This window comes from Pristis pectinata, chromosome 8 (assembly GCF_009764475.1).
Source record: "Pristis pectinata isolate sPriPec2 chromosome 8, sPriPec2.1.pri, whole genome shotgun sequence".
Lineage (NCBI taxonomy): Eukaryota > Metazoa > Chordata > Chondrichthyes > Rhinopristiformes > Pristidae > Pristis > Pristis pectinata.
The window spans coordinates 51384645-51409590 of record NC_067412.1 but is presented as its reverse complement, the minus strand read 5'-3'; the positions used below and the strand labels follow the sequence as shown (position 1 = coordinate 51409590).

Here is a 24946-nt window from a genome sequence, read left to right as displayed (position 1 = left end):
GATATCAGCAGTGCATTTGGTAGATGGTACAAGTTGCAGCTATAGTGTGCCAGTAATGAAGGCAATAATTTTTTTGTTGGCTAGTGCATTACCATTTGAGCAGGCTACTTTGTCCTGGACAGAAAGCAAGTAGTGCGAATAAACAGATCTTTTTCAGATTGGTAGGCTGTGACAAGTGAGGTACTGCAAGAATTGGTCCTTGGGCCTGAGCTTTTCATGATCTACGGCACCTAACCGGTTGAATGGACAAAGTTTTGTGAGTATGGAGGAGGATTTAAAGATGCTTCAAGGGGATGCGATCAAGCTGAGTGAGTGGGTCAGGATGTGGCAGATGGAACATAATGTGGAAAAATGAGGTTATCCACTTTGCACAATAGGGAACAAAATTTGTTAAATGTTTGGGTAGTATTTATCTTCAAAGGGACCTAGGTGTGTTTGTACACATCGTTGAAGACTAATATTCAGGCAGAATGAATAATTAAGAGGCAAATGGTATGTATGAAGTTCCTTAATATGAGAGGATTTGAATGCAAGAGTAAGGATGTCTTATTGCAATTGGGTAGGACTTGGTGGGACTGCACCTGAAGTATTGTGTACAGTTTTAGTCTCTTTATCTAAAAAGAGGTAATTGTCTTTGAGGGATAGCAGTGATGATTTACTTGACTGGTTCCAAGGATGGTGAGTGTGCCATATAGAGACAGATTGAATAGATTGAGTTTAACAGATTGAAAATTAATGGTAGGACTCTGGGCAGTGTGGAGGATCAGGAGGATTTTGGGGTCCGAGTCCATAGGACGCTAAAAGCAGCTGCACAGGTTGACTCTGTGGTTAAGAAGGCATATGCTGTATTGTCCTTCATCAACCATGGAATTGAATTTAGGAGCCAAGAGGTAATGCTGCAGCTATATAGGATCCCTGTCAGACCCCACTTGGAGTACTGTGCTCAGTTCTGGTCACCTCACTACAGGAAGGATTTGGAAGCCATAGAAAGGGTGCATAGGAGACTTAAAAGGATGCTGCCTGGATTGCGGAGTATGTCATATGAAAGCAGGTTGAGGGAACTCGGCCTTTTCTCCTTGGAGCGACGGAGGATGAGGGAGGACCTGATAGAGGTATATAAGATGATGAGAGGCATTGATCGGGTAGATAGTCAGAGGCTTTTTCCTAGGGCTGAAATGGTTGCCACAAGAGGACATAGGTTTAAGGTGCTGGGCAGTAGGTATAGGGGAGATGTCAGGGGTAAGTTTTTTACTCAGGCAGTGGTGAGTACGTGGAATGGGCTACTGGCAACGGTGGTGGAGGCGGATACGATAGGGTCTTTTAAGAGACTTTTGGATAGGTACATGGAACTGAGGAAGAATAGAGGGCTATGGGTCTCTAAGGTAGGGACATGTTCAGCACGGCTTTGTGCGCCGAAGGGCCTGAATTGTGCTGTAGGTTTTCTACATTCCAAAGAGCTCACTGAAACTTACAAATGTCTTTAAGGGTTTGACAGGCTAGATGCTAGGAGGATTGTTTCCCTTGGCTGAGGAGACTAGAGTAGGTGACGTAGTTTCAGAATGAAGGGCTTAAGATGAAGAGAGATTTCTTCACTTAGGCCAGTGAATCTTCAGAATTCTCTACCCCAAAGGCTGTGGAAGCTCATCTGGTATTCATTCAAAATTCAGGTTAATAGTTTTCTGAATATTAAAGAAATAGTATAGGTGCTGAGGTAGAATTCATGATCTTAATTGGCTGAGGCTTGTACTGCCAGGTGACATACTCCTGCTAATGTTCTTTTCGTTGAGATTGTGGCTGAAATGGAGAGAGGATCTGTGGAGAACAAACGCGAGTTAATGTTTGTTACTAGAAGCAAGTTCAAATGTAGCAGGTCTTCAGCAAGTATAGTAACAGGGAAAGGGGAGAAAAGACCAGAAGGGAAGGTCACTGGTGAGCTCGAAAGTCGGAGGAAGTTAATTAACAACCGAATCATTGCTGTTGATGGATGGTGGTTAAAAATATTGGTGGGCATAAACTAATATTGTAATTAAATCAACAGCCACAGGTGTCCTTTGTTACTGACCTGCAGCTGTTGCAGATGATATTTCTTCCAATAAAAAGGAGAGAAAAGTATAGCAGTTGTCTTCTGTGCAGTAAGGCAAAGGACTGAAATGTGCACGTGGTTAAGTTACTGGATTAGTATCCAGGAATTTGGTCCGTCGATCTGGAGACATGAGTTTAACCCTCACCATGATAGCTGAAGAACTTAGTCTTTCAAGTAAAAGTTAGACACTGTAATGATGACCATGAAACTATTAGTTTGTTGTAAAATCACTTCTTTTAGTCTTCTGACCTATGTGTGACTGCAGACTGACCCATGTGGATGACCTGTAACTGCTCAGTTTGGAGCCAGTTAGGGAGGGACAATAAATGCTGGCATTGTGAGTGATGTTCATATCCTGCGAATGAATAAATAAAGAAAAAGTAAATGGAGGGTTATGGGCTGTGTAGGAGGGAAGGATTAGATGCATCATAGAGTAGGTTTATGTATGCCGGCATAACATTGTGGGTCGAAGGGCCTGTACTGTGCTGTACTGTTCTATGTTAAGTCACTGTTGCTCAGAAAAGGCATTAGATTGCATGTGCTGGCATCTACTTCTCATGTATTAATACACAGTGAAAGAAATAGTATAGGTGCTGAGGTAGAATTCATGATGAGCAGGTTTGTAGTGTCAGATGACATACTTCTGCTGATGATATTCTGTTCATTGTGATTGTAGCTGAGTCATACGGATATGCCACTGTGGCTGGCCCAGGTTTCCTGTTTCTTATTTCTTGCTCGTTTGCTTGTGTTTGAGGAATTTAAATTCATGTAATTAAATAAATCTTAAGTGCTTGTTTATACATATCCAGCATTTGCTGAAATTTTAATGGTACAAATATTACATGCTTTAAATTTGCTTGTGTGAAGTTTGATCCTGTGTTTTTTATGAATGTAATGTTTATTTTTCTCTTCCTTCTCTTCCTGGTGGGGGGTGTTCTCCTTTGGACTCCCACAGGAGATGATCCAGATTTATTGAATTTCTTTAGAATCTTGAAGGTTGTAGTGGTGTTCTGGGAATGTTTCATTGAAGTTTATTGGAACTGCTGAGGAAGTAATGGGTTGAAAGGGAAGTGGGATTAATATGGAAAGTAAATGGAAACTCAGATTCATGCAGACCAAAAGTGCCAGTAAAGCAAAGTTCAGCAAAGCAATCATCCAGTCTGTTTGGGTGGGCTCTGCAGGGTGGAGGAGATGGTGTTGTGAGTAGCAAATATAATAAAGTACAGCTAAGTAGCCATTCCACACAGAATTTGGCTTTGGAAGGTGGAAAGGAAGGAGATAAAAATGCAGATGTTGCACCTTCTGCTCCTACGTCGGAAGATGGTGTGGGAAGGGGAATGGGTAATGAAGCGATTAGAAAAATTCCCCATAATGTCACAGAGGGAACAGTCCTGTAAAAATGCTGAAAGAGGGGTGAGGGTAAGATGCATAGGTGGAGGAATCTTGCATAAATGGTGGAAACGGTAGAGGGTGATCCAGCAAAACTGCAGAACTGGGATGGATGTGGTCAAGAGCCAAATCAACTGGAAAAGAATCCTTTGAGGAAAAATGAAGTGTTGGAAACACGCACAGAAAATGGATTTTTCTAAACTGATGGCATGGAGAGGATTTATGGAATAGAATTCTTACAGGAAGCATAGGAGTAGGAGCAATGACAACGTCTGGCATTTCTTTTATATATGAATTAACTTAGAAAGTTACATTGAATTTTATAAAATGACACTGAGTCAGGAGTAGATTTCAGAGTAAAAGACCTAAGCATTGGTTGAAGAAATGTTAATATGTTTTTTAAAGGAAGAAATATGAATTTAATGATGGAGGTTTTGGCAGGGAACTTAAAAGTACAGTTGATTGTGGTGGAGGAGTTAAATTCCGGTATGGTCAGGCAGCCAAACATGGGGGCCTCTGGTGATGAGCCTGTTGCGAGTTAATCCATGGACAGTAGAGTTTTGGATGACCTCTTTTACAAAATCTGAACAACAGAGATTGATAACGAGAGCATGAGAGTAGTCAAGTCTATGGATAACGAGCCACGGATGAGGGTTTAGGCAGCAGGTAAACTAAGGCAGCCAAAGTCGGGCAATTTGTAATCGAGGTAACTGCCGGTGTCACCTGAGCATGCACTGCAGTCATAGATAAGGAAGAAACCATTCAGCTTATCAGGTTCCTACCAGCTTCTTCAAAATGCAGCATACTAAATCCCATTTTTCTGCTCTTTTGCCATATCTTTCTCCAAATATTCAACCCAACAGCTTCCACAGAACAAGAACAACTTTTGCTATCGTGAACTCAACACTCTTGGATCAAAATCAGTGCAGCAAACCTGGAGAAAATATATTCCAACCTACCATTTCCAGTTTTCAAACTTCTAAGCTCCTGCTCTCAACAATATAGGAACTCTTTTATCCTGTGAGCATCCTAACAGCTTAGTATCAATTCTATAATCATCAGTGCTATAATTAACTCCTTTTGGAAGAACTTGGTTAAGAAAGCTTGAAATCCTGCAACACTGTTCCAAATCCTCTACTCTGTCGGAGATTAGTTAACAGCCTATGCTCAGGAGTGGAGACAGAGAATTAGAAGGCCCGAGTCCTGTGCAGGCAATGGAGGGATGGAAATAAGAAGCATGGTTAATAACATTTTCCAGTTTGGAATAAGTGTACGTAGAAAAAATGGTGAGTGAACGGACAGGAGTAAGATTGGATTAAAAAAAAATGGACAGCCAGAGGCAGGACCCATAGATTGCATTACCATTTATATTTGGAGGAAGTGAGTGGGTCAAGGGAGATGTTGATCAATGTGAGAACTTCTGAAAATTCTTTTGAACAAACTTGTTTTTTTCCAGTAAACAACTTCTTTTTCTCCGCGTGCTTCTTTCAACCAAGAGCAGGGAGGAGGCTTGGGTAGGACATAATTGATGGAGTGGCATGGGGCAATTATATGGTTTTGTTCCCAAAATGTGTATTGTATGCAATTGTAAATACTTAGATCACTTCCATATTTCAAATTTAAATGTATAGAAACTAAGAAACATGGTATTGTAGAGGAAATAAACATTTTTTATTTAATTGCAGAAGAATTTGTGCTAATGTTAATTGCATTGCGGTCAAAATATTTTTAGTTTGAGACAGTTGGGAATATGCAATGAATCACAAGGCTTTATAGAAATGTTATGCCTTGCAACGTAATTCAAAGTCACTTTTACATTGCAGGCAAGAGCAATGGAAACACTTAATTGTTTTGATATTAAAAAGAGTATGATAATCTTTACTGTGTCTGTGAAGAAAAATTTTTCCCTACCACTATTAAATTCCCACTTCATTCATAAAAACAAAAGATGCTAGAAACACTCAGCAGGTTGACCTGAAACATTAGCCGTTTCTCTTTCACAGATGCCATCTTTCCTACTGACCAGAGTTTTCTGTTTTCTCTTTGAGATTTCTGACATTTTTTTGTTTTATTTCACTTTTCAGTTGTCTGTCGTTGCCACCTAAATTCATGAACAATGAGTGTGACACTTGTTCACCTGGGCAGCGATCAGACTGGGATGAACAGTTTTTCTCTTCTGATGTTCACTGGGTTTCATAGGTTTGGAATTCAACCAGTATTGAATTGTTTCTCCTTGCTCATCTCTGCAAGTATAACGTGCAGATATTTCAGATGTGATGATACAGTTGAGTGAATTGCCAGGGCCAACTGTTAATAAAGCTGTTCTTCTGGGTATTGTCCACTGTCTTGCACAGATGCTACGTAAACTACACTGTTCAGACTAAGTATTAATAATTTAAATGTTTAATGTTTTAATGCAGCAACCAGTTGATTTGGAGCATTGGTTGCCAAAATTTTCTTATTACGTACTGGCTTCCTGCTTTACCAAAAGCATTAAAAGCAGACATTTTATAGTTTATTTACTTAAATTTCTTTTTTTTTAAAAAAAAGAGAATTGCTGAATTATAGCTATTTTTTTCTGCTTATTACTGTGAAAACCATGTATTGCCTCATCTATTTAGTGACTGACATATTTAAAATAGGTACCAACATATCTTTTTGGTGGCTCAGCTTCCCCTCTGGTCATAATCAAATAATGCGAGCACATTTAAATCAAGTTGGAAAGAACAGGACATAATAAGAACCCCAGCGGTTACAAATTTAACTAATTTCACAATGAACACATTTTTTTCAACAAAGTGATCTAAGAGGAAAGTAGTAAAGGATCATCAACAAATATCAAGACCAGGTGACATCTGATAAGATGATGGTAATAATAGATACATCATTTACTCTTTGGTTTGGCTGTATTCAACCCTAGCCTTGCACTGTAATGGAAATTAAATATGCTTTTATACTGTTTCCCATCCAGCCCACAAATACATCTTTCTTATCTCCAGTGTCCATGTACCATAGCTTGGGAGCCCCTGGTTTTGAGCACTGACCTTGGTGAGGAAATGAGTGTAACACTATAAGAAGCACCAAAGATATAAAGTAGCAGACTGTCCTCTGGGAGGCAAACTTCAATGTCCATCAAGAATGACTTGATTTCATCTCCACTAATTGGTGGCAGAGTAATAAAGGACATGGCTGCAGACTGCATCTTGGACAGGTTGTGAGCAAGACAACACAAGGGATAAACATCACTGAGAACTCACACACAAGTCTCCAGAGTCTTGACTTTTTTTTTTGAAGTTACTGGGAACTCTGAGTCAAATTCAGAGAGTATCCAGGTATGGCTCCACTTTGTCTGTCCCCCATTCCCACACTGACATGTCTGTCCTCGCCCTCCTGCACTGCCAGGATGAGACTGAACACGAACTAGAAGAACAGCACCTCATACTCCGCATGATTAGTCTACAACCTGACAGCATGAACATTGAATTCTCCAACTTCAGGTAAACTTCTGCCCTCTTCCCTCTGTTCTCTCGCTCTCTCGCTCTCTCTCTCTCGCTCTCGCTCTCTACCCAATCCATCTGCCCATCACTCACACACTCTCTTCCCCCCCTCCATTCCCATCTCCCTCACTTGATTACATGCTGCACTTTCCTCTCTCATCAGATTCCATCATCTTCAGCCCTTCGTCATCTCCACCTATCACCTCCCAGCTTCTGTCCCGATTTCTTCTCTCACCTCCTCCATCTGCCTATCACTCTTCCTCACTTGGACCCATCTATTGCTTGCTAGCTCTTGCTCCGTCCCTTCCCTTCAACTTTTTATACTCTATCTTTCAGTCGAGATGAAGGGTCTCAACCTGAAACGTTGACTGTCCATTTCCCTTCACAGATGCTGCCTGACCCGCTGAGTTCCTCCAGCATCATGTTTTATTTTTCTCCAGATTCCAGTATCTGCAGTCTCTGTGTGCTTTTGCCTGCCTGTCTAAATGTCTTTGATATTCATGTTAAATGGGTCTCTTCCATGAAGTTGCTTAGGAATCGATTACATAAAACATTTCCTTGATTGATTTTGGAAAGTTATACTCTCTTGAAACCAGGAATTGTCTCTTATTGCATGACATCACAGTAAGATTGGTGAATAGATAGTTTGATAAAGGTAGAGGAAAAGGGGAAATGAGGTTGTTTTTAAACAGAAAACTGTGGTTTTCCTTCTAATGATCTGCTTTCAGATTAATTTGGTTATGAACTTGTGACATTATGCTTAGAATCATAAAACAATTGTTGTCAAAGTATTTAATTTTAGGGTAACTTTGCTGTATCTTTTTATATAAGGCAATATTGCAGATCAGTTAAAACAATGAAGGCTGATGTTTCAATTTTTAAGACATTTTTCTTTAAATGCTGAAGTGAAATTTTAACTGCTTTTTAAGATGGAATTAAAATTTCAATGTGGAATTAAAAATCTGAGCATTCTCTTCTATATATTGATATACACTTCATATCCAGGTGAGGCCTCCAGTTAAAGCTGTGGTGGGTATTTGGTCAATAGAGGAGTTGACGGTTAAGGGGATTAGACAGGAAAGTTTATTTGAGGCCCATGATAAAATTAGCCGTGATCATACTAAATGGTGGATCTAGCTCGAGGGGCTGTACAGACCTACTCATCCTATTTTAATGTTGGATTGAAAGATACTGTTGAAATTAAGCCTTGGCTGGTTGTGTACTGCCTTATTCTTGATGGCATTCAGTTTCTTGAGTATCATTGGAGCTGCAGTATTCAGGCAAGTGGGGCAAATTCCTTCACATTTCTGCTCTGAATTTTTGGATGACCTTTGGAAATTAGAAGGTGAGTCATTCATTACTAGCCTCTGAGTGACTTTTGTATTGGTGTATACACTTGGCTAGCCTGATTAAATTTCAAATCAGTGGTTACCCGCAAGATGCAGATGGTCAGGGATTTGGCAAGTGTAATGCTGAATTTTAGCTTAATAAATCAAGCCTAACTTAATGAGGAACTAATTAACAAACTTTTAAATGTTTTCTTTTCACTCCAGTTTTATTTTGTTCCCTTTTTGATCTCCTTGGCACAGGACACTGACTACAGTTGAGTGAGCGTGTAATCTTTTGGCTTGGAGGTTCACGAGAACAGGCCAGTTTAGCAGCTGTTATATCTTCCAGAATCAAATTTGGGTGTTTTACTTGATATCTGCTTGCTTTTTAAACCCAGTCCAATATAGTTTACATGAATTGTTAAGTTGATTTTACAATTTGCTTTCAGCTATGGCAATGACATCATAACTCAGCTGCACAATGAAATGCTCTTGCAGTCATGTGGACCCTGTTGTTGAACATCAGTATTTAGCTCCTTTGTAATTGGCAGCCAGTAATTATTCATGGGAGCTGCCTGTTGTGTCTGGCTGCTTTGACTCCAAATAGGCAAAATGTATATTCTGTGTCTTCCCACATAATACAGTCTGAGGTGGTATGTGCTGGAGAATATAATTAGATATAAACCAGAAGTATGTATAACAGTGTCACCTTAAATGAAGCAGAATGTTTCAAATGGTTTTGGAGAACTAGTGGACAAGTTTTGCTTTGAACCACAAAGAGTTGTGGACACAGCCCAGCGCATCACGGACACCAGCCTCCCCTCCTTGGACTCTCTCACTGTCTTGGTGAAGCAGCCAGCATAGTCAAAGACCCCACCCACCCGGGTCATTCTCTCTTCTCTCCTCTTCCATCGGGCAGAAGATACAGGAGCCTGAGGGCACGTACCACCAGACTTAAGGACAGCTTCTACCCCACTGTGATAAGACTATTGTATGGTTCCCTCATGCAATGAGGTGGACTCTGACTTCATGATCTACCTTGTTGTGACCTTACACCTTATTGCACTGCACTTTCTCTGTAGCTGTGACCCTTTACTCTGTACTGTTACTGTTTTTACCTGTAATACATCAATGGACTCTCTACTATCCCAATGTAACTGCACTGTGTAATGAATTGACCTGTACGATCAGTATGCATGACAAGTTTTTCACTGTACCTCAGTACAAGTGACAATAATAAACCAATACCAAAGGGAGTTATTAAGGAGGCAGGTCCTGATTCCAGCACCTGCAGAATCTCCTGTGTCTAGGTTTTAAGGAATGTCTTAAAGGAGGAAGGATAATGTTGGAGAAGTTTTGAGAGGGAATTCAATTCCAGAGCTTTAGGGCCATGGCAGCTATTGGCATGGCAACCAACAGAGAGCTGTATTAAGTTTATGGATAGTGAAGGTCGCAGAAATGGAATACAGATATTTTAAGCGCTGCATTCTAGAGGAAGGAAGGAATGTAGGGTCTTGTAGGGAATGGAAAAACAGGATAATAATTTAAATATCAACTCGTTGCTTAACCTGGAACAAATGCAAGTAGAAAATTTGACCATGTCCTCTTGGTTATTGGTATTGGTTTTTGTGGAATGAAACTGTGTAACACCCAGGTGCATTTATCAAAAAGCAAAAAACTGAAGATGTTGGGAAATCTGAAATAAAAACAAATGTTGAAAATACTCACAAAGAGTTAATGTTTCAGATAGATGGCATTTCATTTGAACCACCTTAGTTTGGGGTGAGAAACTTTGGAATGTGAGACATAAGAACATAAGAAATAGGAGCAGGAGTAGGCTATCTGGCCCGTTGAGCCTGCTCCGCTATTCAATAAGATGATGGCTGATCTGGCCGTGGACTCAGATCCACCTACCTGCCTTTTTCTCATAGCTCTTAATTCCCTTACACTGCAAAATTCTTTCTAACTCTATCTTAAATATAATTAATGAGGTAGCCCATTACGTGCACAGAGAACTGCACCACCACTATTCTTGCATTCCTAATAAACCTCCTTCAGTTAGTGTGTAGAAATCTGATAGACATTAGAATTTCTAGACCCTAGTCTTTTCATTGGTTCACATGTTGAGAGTTCCTGGACCGTACCGACTTTGCAGTTGAACGGGGAGGCTTGTCTGGTATTTGAGGGCAGGAGAGGGACCTGGAAAAAATCCTCATGTGTTGAAATAGGAATAATTTCCAGAAAATGTTATTGAAACCTCAGCATGGCAAATTATTGGGATTAAGTGATTTCCCTTGGCATTATATTTGCTGCATTGTTTAAAGCAGAGGTATTGTGTACCTCCTTTTGTTCATTGTGTTTCTGTCACTTTGAAATGGAGACCTCGGTTTGAGAATTCTGTGCTGATTGGAACTCAACTCTTGCTTCCTCACCCCTGGAACAGACCATGACAAGACTCACTCTTGTGTTTTAAGAATAAATTGGATAGATACATGGATGGGAGAGGTCTGGAGGGTTATGGACTGGGTGCAGGTAAATGGGACTAGTGGAATAATGTTTCGGCACAGACTAGAAGGGCCAAATGGCCTGTTTTTCTGTGCTCTGTGTTCTTTGGTTCTCTACTGCTTCCCTGGGTAGATAATTTCACAGATTTACTACCCTCTGGGAAAAGCAGTTTCTCCTCATCTCTGTCTGAAATCTGTTCTCCTGAATCTTGAGGATATGTCCCCTAGTTCTAATCTCACCCACCAGTAAAACAACCTTCCTGCCTCTATCCTATCTATCCCTTTAATAATTTTGTGTTTCTATGAGATACCCTCTCATTTTTCTATATTCCAGCGAGTATAGTCCCAGGCGACTGAATCTCTCCTCATAGGCTAGCCCCCTCATCTCTAGAATCAACCTAGTAAGCTGCCTCTGCACCGTCTCCAAAGCCAGTATTTCTCTCCTCAAGTAAGGAGACCAGAACTGCACACAGTACTCCAGGTGCAGCCTCACCAGTACCCTGTACAGTTGCAGCATAACCTCCTTGCTCTTAAATTCAATACCCCTAGCAATGAAGGCCATCACTCCATTTGCCGCCTTAATAACCTGTTGCACCTGCAAACCAACCTTTTGTGATTCATGCACAAGCACTCCCAAGTTCCTCTGCACAACAGCATGCTGCAATCTTTCACCATTTAAATAATAATCTGATGGTCTACTTTTCATTCCAAAGTGGATGACCTCGCATTTACCAACATTGTACTCCATCTGCCTGACCCTTGCCTGCTCACTTAACCTATCTATATCTCTCTGCAGACTCTCTGCATCTTCTGCACAATTTGCTTCTCCACTCAATTTAGTGTCATCAGCAAACTTAGAGACAGAAGCAGAAAGCTTAGACATCATTTATTGCCCTAGTTAAACAGGATGAAAACCTTGTATGATCAAAATCTATCCTATATTTTTTTCAGGATGCTTTCCCCTTTCCTCCTGATTATCACTTTGACTAAATAGAATCTACATTGCTTTCCATGTACAGAATTTTTGATATGATAGGTAAGCATACCAAAATACAAATTAAGAACAGGAGTAGGCCACTCAACCCCTCGAGCAGGTTCTGCCATTTAATAACAGATGATCTAATTGTAATCTCAGCTCTGCACGCCTGTCGTTCTACGGTAACCTTTCACTTCCTTGTCAAGTATATATCTGTCTCTGCTTCAAAAATATGTACTTCTGTGAACTGAGGAAGAGACTTCCAAAGATTTACAACTCTCTGAGATGAGAAAAGATTACCTTGCTTGTTTGCTCCACATCCAGTCCAAGCCATTTAATTGGTGTGTACATATTATGAAATGATTAAAGTTTTCTGATTATTTAGCATTCTGACACTATTCATTGGTGAATGGTAAAGCTGAAATGTGGATCTTTGGAGCATAGTCACATGGTGACAGTGTTCTTGGAAAAGACACCTGAGCAAGTTAGATTTAGGAAATAGAAATCTTGTTTGACAAGTACAGGTTCGTGAGGTTGGAACTTGCTGGTTAGTGAAGCATGTAGTGTGTGGGTATGCATGCATGATAAAAGGTAGTCAAACTGGTGCATTCAGACTTCCTAAATACATTACATGAACAAAGTAATTATACTGGGGAGGATGCAGACGAAGCTATAAACTAGATTGGAAAACTTGCTATGGGGAACAAGCTGGATTAGATACAGTTGTTTACTTTGGCACACAGTAGACTTAAATGAGGTGTTTAAAAAAAATAGAGGTAGTAAACAGGAAGGATTTCTTTCCCTTAAGAGGTATCAAACTAAAGACATAGACTTATTGGTAAATATTTGTCCACATATGAAGAATACCCAGCTCTTGAAGATGGTCATCTAATGTAATCCCCTGGTTCCGAATGAGTGCAATGGAAAACTAATGGGCTCTAATGTTCATGTTTCGTCTTTGCAGAGAACAACTGATTGTTTTTAACGTAAACATTTTTTAAGTTACCAGCAGGACTTTTTTTTGAGCATAGTGGAAGTGTTAAGAAGCAAACAAATTTGACAAGCTGGTGATACGGAACCTAGTGGCAAGAGGAATTGAAGTCGACTGGAAATTTTTTTTTGTGTGGCCCCCATACACCTTTGTTCCAGTTGGGATCTTAATGTCATCTTCTGTTTGATTTTTCATTGTGGAAAACCTACAAACCTTATGTGCACTGACAATTGTTAGTTGTTACCAAGATGGTCATAAATGGAATGGGATGTGGAATGCATTAAGTTCACATTCCTGCTGCCTCAGATAGTGACACTACTTATACAAAGTCTACCACTGGTAGAATTGAGCACGTTGACAATCACCCAGACCCCTCCTTGGCTGGCTAGCATCTTTGTTCATTGTTTTGTGCTGGCCCTCCCATCACCTTCTCCCCCAAATTGCATTTTATCTACCTTTAAAACAGTGCAGGAACAGACTAGTCATAGCAGTAAAACAGAAATAGTATGGAACTTGTGGAAATGATCAAACTCTCTTTAAGAAATGCAGTGCCAAGTATTATTATAGGTGTTGTGCAAGTCATGCAATATCTAACAGTTGACTCTGAAGAAATAGATATTACTGCAGGCTGATAATGCTAAGTTCTTGGATGGTAGTGGGGCTAATGGAGCTTACAGAAAGGGGGGAGGTGAAGCAATGGATAAATTAGCACAAGTAAGTGTTAACATTTGTGGCTTTAGTGGTTGGGCAGCTGGTTGGTTAGTGAGCACAAATGTAATGGGTGAACAAGATCCTGAAGTATGTTGATGTGATGGTACCCAGCAGAATGTTGAAGCAGCCGTTGAGTCAAGAGATGGCAAAAGTATGCACAGGAGTATCAGTCACAATTAGGTTGTTACAGAACAGAGACGTGAAAGTAGTTGGTTTTGGTAACAGAATTATGAGATTGGAGGCACAACATGGGGTGAAATAGCAACGTAAAACTGGAGGCCATTCACTGGTTCAAACTTATTCTGTCATTCTCTTAAATCATGTTTGATTGGTACCATCATGATTTTATAAGTTTCATCCTTATTTTCATTTTCTTTCTCCTAAGGCTGCGAACACTTTGGTTTAGCCTCAGACATTGGCATGGAGTTTGAGAAAGGTTGAAACTGGTAGCTTTGGTCTCTCTGATACTTAATTGGAAGAGATTTCTGGACATCCATGGTTATGGGAGCAGACATATGTCTATGGAGTCGCAGATGTGATTCCAGGATGGTACACTGCCTCACTGGTGCTAGAAGTAGAGTAAGCCGAATGGCAAATTATTGTGAGTGCAAGTAGAGGTGTTGCTTTAATAGCGATGAGTATCAGTGTACACTTGTAATCCAATGTGTCAGTTGCTGCTATAGGAGCTACAGAGGTAATGGTGTGAGAAAGAAATACTGTCGGGAACTAATGTGTATCAATCTAGTCAGCAGTGTTGCTACAGTTTTGATTATTGCTATGATTCCAACCAATGTCACATTGAAGGACTGTTTCCAGAAATCTTGCACAGGATTAATGGGACATTAATTTGCACCAGTCTCTTCATATTTTAGTCATGGCACCGGAGCAGTTGCCAATTAGAGCTTAAGTACTTCCCCACAAGAGATGGAGAAAATGGATTATAAGACTTATTTTCCTTTTATCTTAATCCAAGTTTTAATATTTCTGTTGATTTGGGATACAAATGTGAAGTCATGAAAAGCAGAAATGGGTCCTTGAATGACATCAATTTGAAGCACAATTGTTTCATCTTTGATGAGAAACTATACATGAAGTCCCATCATAATGTGATTTTTTTTTTCTCTCTGAATCTCATTAAGATCTTTCCTAAATCTGCTTCATTCAAATCAGTCTGCCCCATTAACTGAGGTTTGCACAGAACTAGAAATTGATTTTAGCTCTGTATTTGGCATCCTTACTTAGAGGCTCTTTTGTATGATGTCAACTATGGAGCCTGAGGCAGTGCTAGGCAAATCTAAATTTACAGTCAGAGTAATTTGCTGTTATTAGTGATGCCGTCATTTGCTTACATTTACTCTTGATACATTGTCAATAATATTGATGGTCAAGCAAGGTAGAAGTGCATTTAGCGAGGCATTTTGCTGCGGGGTTGTTCCACGTCTACTACAACATCCCTTAAGCATTTTCAATTTTTGTGTAGCATTGAACAGCATTTAATTCATCACTTGATGGATGGAACAAGGTCAACTTTCACCACTGTTTGTGTGATTTTTTTTAAAGTGAAGAATGTCTTGTAATTATGTGGGAGAAAAAAATCACTAATTGGGTAAGGTTTACGAAGAAAAATATAACCAGTTTATATCTTTTATTTGTTATGTTGGGACTACACTAGTAGTTGGCATTTAAACGATATTAGAATATAATTCTGACAAAGAATTTTTGCTTATCTGATGCCCAGTTAGGTAGGTGGTCTGTTTTTTAATGTTGAATGAATGGTGGTGAAGATTGTTTTCATCAACAAATTTTGTAAGTCAAGACAACATGTGAACAGATGGACCAGGTAGGTAAGAAGTGTTAATGCACTTGTTTTACTGTTTTTAATGCTAATTGAATCTTACTCCAGAGTTGAAATATCCTTCTGGCAGTTAATACAGAACAGATGGTGAACAAACGAATGGCAACATGTTAAGTGAATATTATTAAAATACAAGAATAATATGATGAGTTCAGCAAGTGCAAGGATGACATTAAAAAGGAAATTAGGAAGCCAGAGAGAGGGATGTCAAGGAAAACCCTTGGATATTTCACAAGGTAATATAAGTCAGGAGGCAATAGATATAGATGTGATATTCAAGGGAAACAGAAGCCAATAAACACTGAAATTAAGGAACTATGTGAAATTTTGATACATATTGGGAGAGAAGTATTTGTAAAGGATTGTAGGTTTTCTAAAAGTGTATAAATAGGCAGATCCAGGTTTATGTGCTCTGGTTACTTAAGAGAAGCAAATGAGAAAGTGAATAAAAGCATATCATGTTCAGAAGATGGGGAAGATTTCAGAAATCATCAAACGACAACTAAAACAAAAAATAAAGGTAGAAATATATTGAGTAATATGTAATACGTAATACAAAACCAAACACAAGCTGTTTCTACAAATATATAAAACAAGAGCATAGGTAAAATAAATGTTGGCCCTTTAGAGAAAAAGACAGGGAGTTAAAAAGAAATAAGTAAATGGTAAACATTAAGAATGAATATCTTAAACCTATGTTCATGGAAGAAGACACTTAAAATTTCTTGTTGCAGCTCTTATTGTTTCTTGAAATAATTCTGTAAGTCCCCTCTCCTTTTATAGCCTCCTCTATCTCATTTGAAAGTCCTGCTGTCAAAAGCATTAAGTTGTCATTCATGCTGCGCTGTAATCTGTATTTCTGTAATAGTTGTGTCTATCAGTGTCTTCAGCTCATCTACTTTATACAGTATACTTTGTATTTTGGTTATACCATTAAGCACAGGCAAATTTCTTCTTTTCTCTTATTAAAACCTTGTTTGTCCTGCCTTCCATTTTCAGATGTCTTATTCCTCTTGATTCTTTTTCACAGCCTTCCCACCGCCCCTGACAAACTATTTTAAACCATCCTTAATGGTACTAGCAAATCTGATGATTGTTAGGATTTTGATACTGGGGAACTGTGGAGCAAATTTGTGGGGAATTTCTGATAAGTGCAAAAAGTTACCATGGGAATTCAGTTGCTCAAGCAATACTTGGGATACAGTCAGATAGAGGGCACAGAATCCCTAATTTGCATTCAGAGCTTTTTAGTGGATTGGGGATGGGGAGGGGGGTGGGAGCAGGTTGCACACAGGTAGGAGGGTTACATTCAATTTTGGATTGATTGTTAAGGAATGAGGCTGGGCAGGTGGAAAGAGTATTAATGGGAGAGCACTTTTGCAGTAATGATCATAATTTGTTAGATTTAGCATGGTTATGGAAAAGAACAAAATTGTAAAAGGAGTGGAGATCCTAAAATGGAGCAAGATTAACTTCACAAGGTTGAGAACTAATTTAGCAAAAGTGAACTGGAATCGGCAGCTGAACAGTTAAGTCAGTAATGGGAGGTAATCAAGAAGGCAATTCCAGAGCTTCAGGGTAATTGTGTTCCCACGGAGAAATGGGTGGGTCTGCCAAATGTAGACCCCCCTGGTTAATTAATTCCATAGAGGATAGGAGCTAAAAAAGAGAAGATTATGTCAGATTATTAAAACTAAATACAGTATGAAGCCAAGAAGAGTATGGAAAGCATGGAGGTCGTTAAAATGGAAATTAGCAAGGCCAGGATATGAAAAAATATTGGCAAGTAAAACTGAAGAAAATCCAAAGATGTTTTGTATATACAAAAAGAGCAAGAGGGTAACTGAAGAAAGAATAAGGCTGCTTGGAACTGAGTCAGTAGTAAGGAAGGCAAATGCAGTGTTAGCATTTATTTCAAGAGGACTAGAAAATAGAGGAAGGATGTAATGCTGATGCTTTATAAGGTGTTTGTCAGACAACATTTGGAGTATTGTGAGTGGTTTTGGGCCCCATATCTAAGGAAGGATGTGCTGGCATTGGAGAAGGTCCAGGAGGAGGTTTACAAGAATGATCCAGGGAATGAAAGGTTAACCTATTGAGGAGCATTTGATGGCTCTGGGCCTGTACTCGCTGGAGTTTAGAAACCTACCGAATATTGAAAGGCCTGGATAGAGTGGACGTGGAGAGGGTGTTTCCAGTTGTGGGAGAGTCTTATGACCAGAGCGCACAGCCTCAGAATAGGAAGGACATTCATTTAGAATAGATGAGGAGGAATTTCTTTAGCCAGAGGGTGGTGAATCTGAGGAATTCGTTGCCACAGACGGCTGTGGAGGCAGTCATTGGATATATTTAAAGTGGAGGTTGACAGGTTCTTGATTAGTAAGGGCATCAAGGATAACGGGCTGAGAAGATAGGAGAATGGGATTGAGGGGGAAATATAAATCAACCATGATCGAATGGCGGAGCAGACTTGATGGGCTGAATGGCCTAATTCTGCTATGCTCTCGTGGTCTCCTTTTTCTGATGCCGCTATCTTGTCCCTATGGTGGATGGAGAAACCCTTGGGCTGGAGAGATGGGAATGAGCCATTTCTGTATTGAAATGGCTCATTCCCTCATATCCCTCTGATACAGCTGTCTTGCTCCTAGGTCTTCTAGTTCCCCAGTGATTGTATATGGCCAGGAAGGATGCTAGGGAGGGCAGGGTCGCATGTCCTCTTGCTTCATATTTACCTGAAGGCCTCCCTTGCATCCACATGTTCTGGCAGAATGGAGGCCTCTCCAACACTTCCAGGTGCTGTATTTGTGTTCTGGAAGGTCGAGATTGTTAATGCATTTAAATGGCTTAAAAACCCATTTGTTGCTGCAGATTTGAGCTTTAAAAGGTCAGAATATGAATATAAAAGTGTTCTACTGCCTGCTGCCTACAAAAATATCACTCTCTCCGGTGCTCATTTTTTAATATTGAATAACCATTAGTTGAAGCAGAAACAAGCGGCATAATTTAAACATGGCATGGATATTAGTTTAGCTTTGGGTAACCCCATTAAATTGTGTTTTTACCATACCTCAATTTTAATGCTGAAAGTAATTAAAAACTGTAGATGCTGGAAATGTGAAATAACAACATAAAATGCTGAAAATGCACAGAAGGGCAACGTTTATGTTAAGAGAAACAGGTAATATTTCAGGTTGGGATCAAAGGGTTCAGACCGGAAGTGTTACCTTCGTTTCTCCTTCCTCAGATGCTGCCTGATCTGCTGAGTGTTTCCAGGATTATCTTTTTTATTTTTGTTTTTGTGTGTCTGTATTGAACAGTTAGATCTCTGATTTGAGCTCTAGTGGGGTTCAATTAGGCTTTCATCCTTTCTCAGATGAATAATTTACTGCATTTTTTAATGTGATGGAAGAGCAGGTGGCTGCGGGGTCTTTCCTCAGTGCCCGTTACACTCTCAGGAGTACTGACTTCAGGTTCTCGTGATTTCCAGGTGGAATCGGCATTGTTTCCTGCCACCATCTGTAGCATCCAGATAAGTCTGGCATTCAGCATTGTAAACATTGTTAAATCTATCAGATTGTATTTACTCATAATGCTCATTTTTAATCTTGCAGTGTTTTTCAAAATACCAAATCGGCAGGATTACTGCAGCTAAAGTAGCTACCTTTCTCAACATTTCACTTTTCTTGTAAGTGTTTCTTGTTGCTTGACAAGCAGTACAAGTAGAAATGGTCATTCTCTAATCGTTCGATAGGCAGATCAATATTTAGTTTGAAACTTAAATGTAAAATTCTGATTGCCTCGCTGCATGTAATGCAATGAATATTGGTTGGGTTTAGTTGGTGGTACTCTCAAAGTGGTAGTTCAAACCCTACCTCTGCACCTCAGTGGTTTTGGTGTTCTTTCTTCTGTAAAGCTGAGAGATTGTTACTCTTAGAGGTGCCATATTTGGATATTTCCAGTGGATATGAAAAATCTTGCAATTGACTCTGGAATGAGAGTTTCCAGGCATGCTGCCACCTGAAATTAATGGGCTAGAAAATGATCCTGTTTGTTGTAGCCAGGCTACAATGAACTTTTCGCTGATGATGGAACTATATTCATCGAGGCAAGCAGATAGAGACCACTTCCTGATGTGCTTTGTAGATCACTAAGTGGTTTCTTAAATCGTCTGTGCAAAAAAAAATCTGCTTTTCCTTCTGGTTTTGCATTTAAATCTTGTATCATGACCCTCCTTGTTCTGGAACCATTCATCACCAGAAGCAGTCTGTTCTGTCTGACTTGTTAATTCCTTAATTCTGTACCTCAATAGATTTTTCTATCTTCAAAGGTATCTATATCTGCAAACTTGAAATTTATATTTGTGTTAGTGTTAATGTCTCTTGGCACTTGCTGGACTGATTCAGCTGATTTTGAGACACTTCTGCGAGGGCAATGCTACTGGAGCAAAAGGTTGCACATGAAATCAGAACAAAAAAGGTGCTGGAAACACTCAGCAGGTTAAGCAATATCAGTGGGGAGAGAAACTGAGTGGATATTTCAGGTCAAAAACCCTTCATCAGAACTTGGGAAGTGAGAAAACAAGAATGTTTTAAGTTGCAGAGAGGGAGGGTGGAGAGAATACAGGGATGTCTGTGATAAGAGTGCAGACCAAAGTTGTCAAGGTGAGTATTGCTTTAAAAACTGGCAGTTCCTGAATCATAGAGGATTGCTCTTCCGGCTCCGGTACCTTCTCCTTGATGGTGGTAACGAGAAGAGGGCGTATCCCGGATGGTGAGGGTCCTTAATAATAGATGCAGTTTTCTTGAGGCACCACCCCTTGAAGATGTCCTCAGTGGTGGGGAGCATTGTGCCCATGATGGAGCTGGCTGAGTCTGTAACCCTCTGCAGCCTCTTGCGATCCTGTACATTGGAAGCTTCGTACCAGACTGTGATGCAACCAGTCAGAATGCTCTTCACCATACAGTTATAGAAATTTGTAAGAGTCTTTGATGACATACCAAATCTGCTCAAACTCCTAACAAATAGAGGTGGTGGTGTGCCTTCTTCATGATTACATCAGTATGTTAGGCCCAGGATAGATCCTCTGAGATGTTGACGCTAGGAACTTGAAGCTGTTCACCCTATCCACCGCTGACCCCTCAATAAGGGCTGGTGTGTGTTCTCCTGACTTCCCCTTCCTGAAATCCACAATCAGTTCCTTGGTCTTGTTGATGTTGAGTGTGAGGAGGTTGTTGTTGTTGATCTATCTCACTCCTGTAAGCCTCCTCATCCACATCTGAGATTCTACCAACAACAGTGATGTCATCAGTGAATTTATAGATGGCATTTGAGCTGTGCTTAGCCACAGAGTCATGAGTGTAGACAGAGTAGAGCAGTAGGCTGAGCACACATCCTTGAGGTGTTGATAGAAAGGAGGAGATGTTATTACTGATCCCCATTGACTGGTCTCCCAATAAAGAAGTTGAGAATCCATTTGCAGAGGGGGATACAGAGGCACAGGTTTTAAAGCTTGGTTATTAGTGATGATAGTGTTGAACGCTGAGCTGTAATCGATAAGCAGTAGCCTGGCTTATGTCTTGCGGTTGTCTAGGCGCTCCAGAGTAGAGTGGAGAGCCAGTGAGATTGCATCTGCTGTCGATCTGTTATGGTAGTAGGTGAATTGCAGTGGGTCCAGGTCCTTGCTCGGGTAGGAGTTAATTCTAGCCGTAACCAACCTTTTGAAACATTTCATTACAGTAGATGTGAGTGCTAACAGGCAACAGTCATTGAGGCAGTTCACCCTGTTCATCTTGGATTTTAGATCAAAAGATGTTCAGGTTTGGGCAGTGAAGGAACGGCTTTCAATGATACAGCATAGAAAATAATGTGGCAGAATGTTAGGAGCACAGATATCCTGGGAAAGCTTGTAGAGTTGGATGAGGTGACAAATTAGGGACAAGAAAAGCCAGAAAGGGGTTGAAAATAAGAATGTAAACTTTAAGATGAAGGGAAATGGAACAAAGATGTGTAAAAGGGGATTGTTACTGTACAGTAGATCAATAATGATGTAATGATGTGGCAAAAAAAGGTTGACTGGCTGAATGCCCTCTTCCCTATTTTTCTTCCTTTGCAAAACTCTACTAAATAAAGCTTAATTGCCCCTGTTTTAATTAAAAATATTACTTTTTGCATTTAGTAAGAATTTGTAATTCCTTACACCAGAAAGAGTCTTTCTGGTATTCCGTACTGGACATGCTACTCAAAATGCGTTCTTACTAAAGTTTATATAGCGTTATCACCTCTGCTTTTATATTCCATGTCTCTTCACTCAAAAAGAACCTGCTATTCTGTTAGATTATGGCTTTACTCACTGGAGGTATAGATGTCTTGTTAACTTGTTCGAAATGTGTTTTTCCATTTTATCCAGCTGTTCACTATTCCAAGTATGTAAATTTTTCTGGTCACAATGTGCCATCTCACATTTACTGCTAATTGACTTTTTTGGCCATCATCATTTGACTTGGATCGTCAGAATTATTTACTATGCCTCCTATTACAGTATGGTTTGTTAATCTGGCTGTTCTGCCGCTAGCCCTGTATCAGTGAACTGATCCCAGGCGTTTCTCCCCATTTACAAACAGATCAATCAGCATTCTTTACATCTATTCTGCTTTCTTTATTCTTGTAGAAGTTATTATTCCTCCCGTTAATTTCTTTATTAATCATTTTTTAAACTTTAATATAGATTTCTTTTCTATATCCAAACTCTAATCCAGCCCGCAGGTTTGGCAGATTTTCTTGAATATTGGATGTTAAACCCTATTCATGCCCCAATGCCCCAAAACATATTTTATTCTCTTGATTGTGATATTACACAATGTTATAATAAATTTTCTGGTGAATCTGGTAAATCTTAAAGGAAGTTCAGGAAATGTGGCCCTGGGGAGCTGGCAAAGAGTAGGGGGACCACAGCCCCTGTTGGTTAGCAGGGAGCATGGCAAACAGTACCTGGTGAACCAGATGCTGAACCATGTGATTCTGAATAGTCAGATATGGATTTTCAAATTTTTATTGTATGTGGCATCTATGGCATTTCCTATTCATCCATGACATTTCCCACATGACATTTCCCACACTGCATCACCTCAAACTCTTACCATGGCAACCTTTTCTCAAATTTGTGTTAGTTGCTTCTAATTATCTCAAGTAACTTAGTTGAAGGCATACCCTGCAGTAGGTTTATAGTCATTTATCTCTGAGAAATTCCCATATAGTGGGATGAAAACAAGATTATATTTTTTGAATAAATTGGCAGTTAGTGCAGTTTGTGGATACGTAGTGATTTTGCCCATTTGCAGAAACTTCTGTTCGTTGCATCTGGTAAATGATAACTGACTTTCGCTATGGGAAACCTCTGCATGGTGGTGGGGTGGGTGGCGGGTGGATTGGGTTACAAGAAAGTGGTATGTGTTGTGATTTTCCGTAACGCACAGCAGTGTCATCTGCACATGTGTCAAGAAATGTGACTTGCAAAGAATAATTATTTTGATTTTTTTATTTACATTTTTCCATTTAAAAATACACTCTTACAAAATTTAATCTGTATCCCAGACTTTTTGGCAGTGATTTGTGAATTCCGTAAGGGTGGATTTCTGTTACCTGAACTGCTGTAATTCTAGGAATAGTGCTTTATGCTCAAGTCTCATTAGTAGGACTGGTCCTCCAACTTGGGCAAGAATGCTATCACTGAAAGCTGACACAAAATGGGAACTTCATTAAGGATGCCTTTGTTCAGTTTCAGAAAACTTGGAGCAATGTGAATTAGTTATCAGCAATGCAATCACAAATGTCAGCCACTTTGATTTGTGTTCAATAAAATCTGTGGAAAATATTGATGAAATCGACTGGTTACAAGAGAAACAATATATCCTTCATAATTTAATCCCACTATTAGATTTTCATGGATTCTTAGTTGAAGACCTTTTGAAGTGTATTCATTTGCATAGGAGCCAAGTAAAACTAAACTTGATTATGTTTTATTTTGGGATGTGGTGGTGGGAATGTACTGTAATGTACTGAAAAATGTGAATTTGGTGAAGTTACAATTTGTGGAAGCCCTACTTTTAAAGTAAATGGAGAATTTCTCCAGGAAAATAACATTAATCTCTAAATGCAGCAAATGAAATTTAAATTTTGCTCAGAGGAAGCCCATGAGTGTTTTTTTTCTCCCCTTTGGTAATTAGAGTACAATATTATCAGAGAAGACCTTTATTTAATGTGCACGATCAGATGTTTATGGTACACATAAAGGAAAACAGACGACGTGGAAACGTATACATATGTTGGCATAACTCTCAAGAACTTGTAGCTGTTTGCATTTTGCATTATATGGTCTCAAAGGTTGAAGTCTACCTTGTCACCAGGAAGGTTTGATGCTATGGTAGCCAAGAGTTGAGGAAAAACCTCTACCCAGAGATGATACTGAATAGCTGTAATGCTGATTGTACTTTATTGTCTTTTAATATATTTTAGTGCCAAGCTACACATAGCAATTTCCTCATTAAAAATATTGTCAGAAACTACTGAGGAATAGGCACACTATTACTTTTTGTGTTTACTTTCTTTTAAACCACAAAGGTTGTAGTTGCCAACTCTGGTTAGATCTTATTTGTGATGGTTTTATCATGTGATCATTTGCCTCTTTCTGCCTAGCTTAGTCAAATAAATTTTGTTTCTAATTTGACAGATGCAATACTATTGAAAGAAAATGGAAGACCGTTTTTTGCTTGACTTTTGCCCCCAGTCTGATTAAAATGGAATCCAGGAGATTAATCTTTTATTTCTATATTTTAGAAAAAAACTTGTGTGTGAAATGAAAAGTTACTATTGATAATAGTGGCCATGAGGTGGCATAGTCTATCTGGTGCAAAAGCTAATGTAGTTTACTAATATCATTCAGGGAAAGAAATCTCTCTGGTGAATATGCAACTGTGGACAACCTATGAGGTTGATTCTTCTCTCTGGAGTGGCCTTGCAAGTGATGATTAGGAATGGACTGCAGAAATAGTTGAGCCAGTAATGTACCAAAGAACAATAAATGAGAAAAATCTGTGGCACATGTGAATGAAACCGAAGCAGAATTTAGTTCTGCATTGGCATCTGTCGTCAGCTTGTGCCTTATGGGATTGTGAAAGCGTCATGGTCTGATTTTATTTGGATATAATAAAAAAAATTGTTGTAAGTTGCATCGTTTCTTGACTTTTGGTGACAAATGGAAATACAATTAAAATGCACCACAACGTGGCTTTAGGCATTTTATATAGCACTTTGACTGTATTTGTGGTGTATGACCCAGATTCTGTTATTACCAGCTGGTGATCATTATCATCATCATTCACTCCTGTTAGGGAATTTTTTTGGATTATGGCCCATGAAAAAATGTTCACACTGAAATATTGAAATAACTGGGGAAATAAAAAAAAATGTAAGGTTGTTATTTGAACAGGTGAAAGCTTGAGAAAGGTGAATATTACATTTCTGGGTGAAAGAAGGCAAAGAATCATTGGAAGTCTTGAAAATTATTGGGCCAAGTGGAGTAGGGTTTGGCCAGGTGCTCTCACATACCTGAGCCAT

The 24946-nt window shown here is 39.4% G+C and overlaps 1 protein-coding gene across 4 annotated transcripts in view; it reads left to right on the top strand.

Moving 5' to 3' along the window:
- klhl13 (kelch-like family member 13) overlaps positions 1 to 24946 on the top strand; it is a 177674-nt gene that overhangs the window by 50350 nt on the left and 102378 nt on the right. The window contains exon 1 of one of the 4 annotated variants that reach the window (XM_052022022.1): positions 6713 to 6969. The exons of the other annotated variants lie outside the window; for them this stretch is intronic. Coding sequence (XP_051877982.1) covers positions 6845 to 6969 — 125 coding nt within the window. The 5' untranslated portion in view covers positions 6713 to 6844. Of the gene's footprint in view, positions 1 to 6712; positions 6970 to 24946 lie in introns of those variants that run through there. 4 annotated transcript variants of the gene reach the window in all.